This window comes from Gekko japonicus, unplaced genomic scaffold (genome assembly GCF_001447785.1).
Source record: "Gekko japonicus isolate JY-2015 unplaced genomic scaffold, Gekko_japonicus_V1.1 scaffold1313, whole genome shotgun sequence".
In the NCBI taxonomy this organism is placed as follows: domain Eukaryota; kingdom Metazoa; phylum Chordata; class Lepidosauria; order Squamata; family Gekkonidae; genus Gekko; species Gekko japonicus.
Genome location: NW_015176011.1, coordinates 292701 through 298654, shown reverse-complemented (window position 1 = coordinate 298654; position 5954 = coordinate 292701). Strand labels below are relative to the sequence as shown.

General features: G+C 48.8%; 1 protein-coding gene across 1 annotated transcript in view; it reads left to right on the top strand.

The window, feature by feature from the left end:
* The window catches only part of CLIC2 (chloride intracellular channel 2), a 29235-nt gene extending 26423 nt beyond the window's left edge, over positions 1-2812 (top strand). Inside the window, exons 5-6 of the mRNA XM_015426525.1 lie at positions 1223-1404; positions 2389-2812. Coding sequence (XP_015282011.1) covers positions 1223-1404; positions 2389-2550 — 344 coding nt within the window. The 3' untranslated portion in view covers positions 2551-2812. The remainder of the gene's footprint in view (positions 1-1222; positions 1405-2388) is intronic.
* The last annotated feature ends 3142 nt before the right edge of the window (positions 2813-5954 follow it).

Sequence of the window (5954 nt, the reverse complement as noted above, 5' to 3'; positions counted from 1 at the left end):
CAGAGCCTCCATGTAGAAGCTGTGCCCACAGTCAATCCAGGAAGAGGGTGGAGCTAAGCTGTATCTTCTAAATAACATCCCTAAGCTCCTCCTTTCTCACACACCCCATCAGCCCTCGAAAGGTAAAAGGTAAAAGGTTAAAAAAGAATTCATCTGAATACTATATTGGAAGGCAAAGACAGGGGAAGGCTGTGGCCTTCATGCCCCTTCTGGGACATCTGATTGGCCACTGTGGGGTATAGATACTGGACGAATTGGCCATTGGTCTGATCCAGCAGGACTCATCTTACATTCTTAGGTTTCCAGCCTTGCAACATTCACTCATGAATCCCTCATGAAGAGGGCCTTAAGAACTGCTTTTCACTTCCTCCTCCTCCTAAGGTAGGAGGTATTGTAATAGATATAATAGATATAAGTGGAAACTCTTTGTAACCCCCCATTTTATGTCTTTTTTGTTTGTTTGTCTGATGTGTTTGTTGTAAAAATAAATATATATAAAGAACTGCTTTTTACTGTGCACCCAGCCAGTGTCGCTGCTCATTTTTAATGGTTAATTTTTGTAGCAGCACAATTACAAAATAACAACAATAAAAAAATGCAAAATGAGCAGTGCCTTTACTGGGTGCAAAGTGAAAAGCAGCTCTTGTCAAAGGAAACAAGAATTGGTAAGTTACTATTGTTTCGTGAGTGCCACCAGAAAAACAGGAAGGGCTAAATTAGAAAAGAGAAGGAAAGCATAAAGGAACAGTCGTGCTGAGACATACCTGCTACCTAGTGTGTTGTAGGTGCAACTACAGATAAAGCAACAACTATGCCATTCCTTGTAAATGTAAACAGACAGCCTGTTTAAATCCATTTCCGTTCAGGGCTCTTAAAGAACTCGGTGCATTCCCTGAAACTAAATCGCTCCATGGGGTAGAACATTCATTCAGCTTAAATGTACTCCCTTCCTATTTTTACACTGCATTAAGCATTCATGCATATGCTCAAACAGCATGTGAGGTTGGAAGATGCTTTTAGTGTCATGAGAAAAATGCCCAAAGATGGTTTCTCGAACAGTTAATAAAGCAGCCCAAATCTTGGAAAGATCATATCACCCATGACTGTGTTGACCTTCCGTAAAATGAGAGCCAGCCAACCGATGCAACTAATGAAAAGCGACATAATTGAGGGAAGACGTCCACTTGGCTAAACAAATCTGTGCTTGGTTCTTGGGATTCAGATTTGGAGACAGCTTTGCTGAGAGAGTTCCAGCGCCTGGATGATTATCTGAACACCCCGCTCCCAGAGGAAATAGACCAGGACAGCACGGAGGAAGTGGTGGTCTCTAGGAGGAAGTTCCTGGACGGGGACTGGATGACATTAGCTGATTGTAACCTGCTGCCCAAACTCAACATCATCAAGGTGAGCACCTGTGGTTGAGCACATGACAAAGGCCGCTTGCTCCCTACGAGCCTGTCCACACTTTGTGCCCTGAGATCCTCCCATGGGCTTGCCATCTTCATCAGACAGTATTCTTCTCGTGTGCAAGTGTTACCGGAACTCATGCCACCAGACAGATAGCACAGGAGCACTTCCTTCTTTAGAAAGGGTGCTACTAGGGTTGTCTGTACAGCAACAGCTAGGTCAGGGGAGAGCAGCCTTCATGTTTCTAGGAGCTACTGAATTTGTTCAATAGCCTAGCTTAGCCCAGGCTCTTCAGACTTTGGGAGCTAAACGGGGTCAGCCATGATTAGTACTTGGATGGGGCAGGGCTCTTTTTGTAGAAAAAGCCCAGCAGGAACTCATTAGCATAATAGGCCACACCCAACAGCAGGAACTCATTAGCCTATTAGGCCACACCCCTGACAGCACAGCTCATTAGCACATTAGGCCGCACCCCCATGTTACCAGAAGTGTGGTCATCCAGCCACACCCACCTTTTGCTTCTTATTCTGTTGACCTTGTTTGTTCTCAAAACCCAGGGCCTTTTTTTGTAGCAGGAACTCCTTTGCATGTTAGGCCACACACAGCTAATGTAGCCAATCCTAATGAGTTTCTGCTGTTGGGTGTGGCCTATTATGCTAATGAGTTCCTGCTGGGCGTGGCCAACTTGGGAGCCAGCCGTAACTCCGTTCCTGTACGTTCCTGCCCAAAAATAGCCCTGGATGGGAGACTACCAAGGAAGACGGGGGTAGCCATGCAGAGGAAGGCACCTCTGCTTGTCTCATTTCCTGGAACTTAAATTAAATTAGCCAGTGCGCCCCCCCCCCAAGGAATTGAAATGCCCCCCTGACTTATGAATTCCTGGCTACGGGACTGCCTGGCATACACAGGAACTGAGCTTCTATTCTGAGGAAATTAATCTCCATCCCTTGCTTCTCCGGATCTTCTCTCCCTCCCTCCTAGATCGCTGCGAAAACATACCGCAACTTTGAGATCCCACAGGAGATGGCAGCAGTCTGGCGCTACCTGCAGAACGCTTACGCTCGCGATGAGTTCAGCCACACGTGCCCAGCAGACGAAGAGATTGAACGCACCTACGCCAGCGTGGCCAAGAAGATGAGCTAAGGACGGGGTTCCAAGAGAGGCAGCCAAGGGGATGTCTGGACTTCCCAGCTCTCCATCCAAGCTGGAGGTTCTCATGAGGAAGCTGCTTTTGTCGCCTTGGCTTCAAGAGAGCCTCGTGGCCTGGTGGTCACTCCAGCGTACTAGACCTCAAGGAGTCCTTCGGCCTCTTTAGAGAACAGCCCTGCCTGTGGTTTCTGCTGTCCCACCTGTCTTCTTCCCACAAGTTGGCTGTATCTATGTATCCTGTATCTTGATGTGCATGTGTTATACATAGAAGAGATTGAACGCACCTACGCCAGCGTGGCCAAGAAGATGAGCTAAGGACGAGGTTCTCATGAGGAAGCTGCTTTTGTTGTCTTGGCTTCAAGAGAGCCTCCTGGCCTGGTGGTCACTCCAGCGTACTAGACCTCAAGGAGTCCTTTGGCCTCCTTAGAGAACAGCCCTGCCTGTGGTTTCTGCTGTCCCACCTGTCTTCTTCCCACAAGTTGGCTGTATCTATGTACCCTGTATCTTGATGTGCATGTGTTATACATACCACTTTGTGGAAACGTAAGCAGCTGACCGTTCCTTATTGTGAGTTGGAGATGCTTAAGGCTCTTTATACTCGATCGCACTGAGTTCCTCTCCAGGCCAGACCTCACCTCTCTGCTGCTGGGCCTGGGAACATAGATCTCCCATTTTCCACGCAGGCTGAGAAGTTCTTTTTCTCCCTGCTGGCTGTGTATGGACTGAATGCCTTGCCTTCCAGACTTCTAGCCTCCAGGAAAGGGTGGAACGCTCTCTGTTCTGCCTCCCCACCCCTCAAGCGTAGATTGACTGAGTCTGGTCTGCAGAATGATCCCAAGGCATGCGGCGGAGTTGACATTAAGCAACTGTGGACTGTAAAAAAAATCATCCGTGCACCGCATAGCTGTCACTCTGAGCTCTTCAGAGGACGTTGGAGCGTAAGCTAAGTAAACCAGGGAGCTGTGCCAGATCTACATGTCAATCACATCCAGGGAAACTCCCGATTTGCACTTCTGCCATTTGGAGGAAACAGGCATACAAGGGTCATTCCAAGTGTTTCCTCCCAAAGGGGCAATTAGCGACAGGAGCTGTTTGAAGATGGGGGGAGGAATGGTGATTTCCCCCCCTCCCAAGAAATGCACATGTAGTGGCCCCAGTTTGAATCAGGGCCCCGCCAAGGGTATCTGCAAATTGCAAAGCAGTCCTTGGTCTCCCATCAGGGCTCCACTTGCCAACCTACAGTAGAGAATGGAGAATGGTTTTCTAGACCAAGGAACCAGGTAGGGCAAATGCCACAATGAAGGATGTTTGGCAAGAGCCCCAGGAGAATCCATAAGTCTCATAGGGACTACTGAAGATGGTGGGAGGAACAGATCCTTTGCCATTCTACCGGGGTAGCCCTTGAAACAGGAGGGGCATTTTCTCCCAAGCAGCAACAGCGTCAGCTGGTTGCTTGCTAAATTCACATATTTCCCAGCACTGAGTGTTAATCCTCCCTGCAGCTAAGCTTTCACTGCAGACTCTGGGAACGCCCTCTTGGGGTGCCTGCCAGACATGGAGTTTTGCAAGGAGCAGCCCTTCCGCACTCCAGGGGTGGGACTCCACACAAGATGTTGCCTCATGCCAGGGCTGTTTGTTGCAAGTGTTACTGGAAGTCATTCCACCAGACAGATAGCACAGGAGCACTTCCTTCTTTAGAAAGGGAACGCCCCCGTGTAGCAATACAGAGAGGTGAGCAGGTGCAGGGCTGATAGTCCTTGGATTGGAACTTGGCAGGGATAAAATCAACCAGGGAAATGGCTTCCCCCCAGAACAGGGATGAGGCAACAGGGAAACACTCACCTGTTAAATGTTGGCTTGTGATCAGAAGTAAGCAGTGAACTCTGGCCCATAGCTAGGGTGTGGCTATTCAGGGCTCCGCCCCCTTCCTTAAAGGACCAGCCCCACAAGATTTCCACCACCACCCCGCTTCTTCTCAAAAGCATTTAAAGGATCTTTTGAGAAGAAGCGGAGGGGGGGGCAGTGTGTGCGTGCACTCCCCATTGATCAGCTGGCCCTTTAAATCGTGCAGGGAGAGAAAAATAACAGCAGCCCCACCAGAAATTTTTTTGCCTCACAAGCCACAAAATCCTGGCTACGGGCCTGATGCAGTGTTCCCTCTAAGCCGAGTTAGTGTGAGCTAGCTCACAGTTTTTTAGCCTCCAGCTCACCCATTTTTGTCCTGGCTCAGGCAGGAGGGCTCCAGAGCAAACTAGTTTATGCAGTAGCCAAATTGCTCGCTCACAAGTTTAATGCCAGTAGCTCACAAAGTAGAACTTTTGCTCACAAGGCTCTATAGCTTAGAGGGAGCATTGGCCGGAAGCTCCATTTTCTGCCCATTAACTGCCAGCTTCCTCACTGGCTCTGCCTTAAGCTACCAGGATCTATTCTGGCTCTGCAACCTCCCCTCCCCAGTGCCAGTATTTTTTCACATTAATAGGGATGGGATGGGATCCCATAAATAGGGATGGGATGAGTCATGCTTTATTAAAATGTACGCCCACAATGCACGGGGGAGAATGCTGGGAGAGTAACCACGATAGCCTGTTGCGGCAAAGGCAACAGGAGCCTTGGGCAATTAACAGTGTCTGTGACACAAAGCGCTTGTGAGTCATCGGTCTGCCTCTGCCGAAAGCGAGTTGCTGTGGCTCATTCAAAGTTGTGCCACAGCAAATGGGGTTGTCTTTGGCCATCGAGCAACGTTCTGTGGCTTTCTCCGAGGAGCTCTGAACTTCTCTCTGTTGCACTGAAAACAAAAGCCCGCTTTTTAATCACTTGTATGACTGTAACGATAATAAACTTTATTTTATGTACAACTTTCACAACTCGGCCTCAGTGTGTGCAAAGGAGGGCTGGCGGGCTGTGAGGAGCCTAGGCCTTTGTGGCAGGCTCCGTGCAGTAATGAGATCTAGTTTGCATGGACAGCAGATACGAGAATGAAACTTTTCCTGGATATCTACTGCTTTGTAGTGTAAATGGGGGAAATGATTAAAAAAAAAAGATTTCTGCACATAGAAACCCAGTATTTCAGGAACAGAAAAAAGGACACGTTTTCTCTGACATTTAGTAACAGGGAAGATACAGGCAGGAGCATTTCCCCGCAGCCTGAGATGGCATAATACAGAAGCAAGCATAACCAGCCAGTTTGGTGTAGTGGTTAAGTGTGTGGACTCTAATCTGGGAGAACCGGGTTTGATTCCCCACTCCTCCACTTGCACCTGCTGGTGTGACCTTGGGTCAGTCACAAGCTCTGGCACAGCTGTCCTTGACAAAGAGCAGTTTGTGTCAGAGTTCTCTCAGCCCCACCCACCTCACAGGGTGTCTGTTGTGGGGAGGGGAAGGGAAAGGAGTTTGTAAGC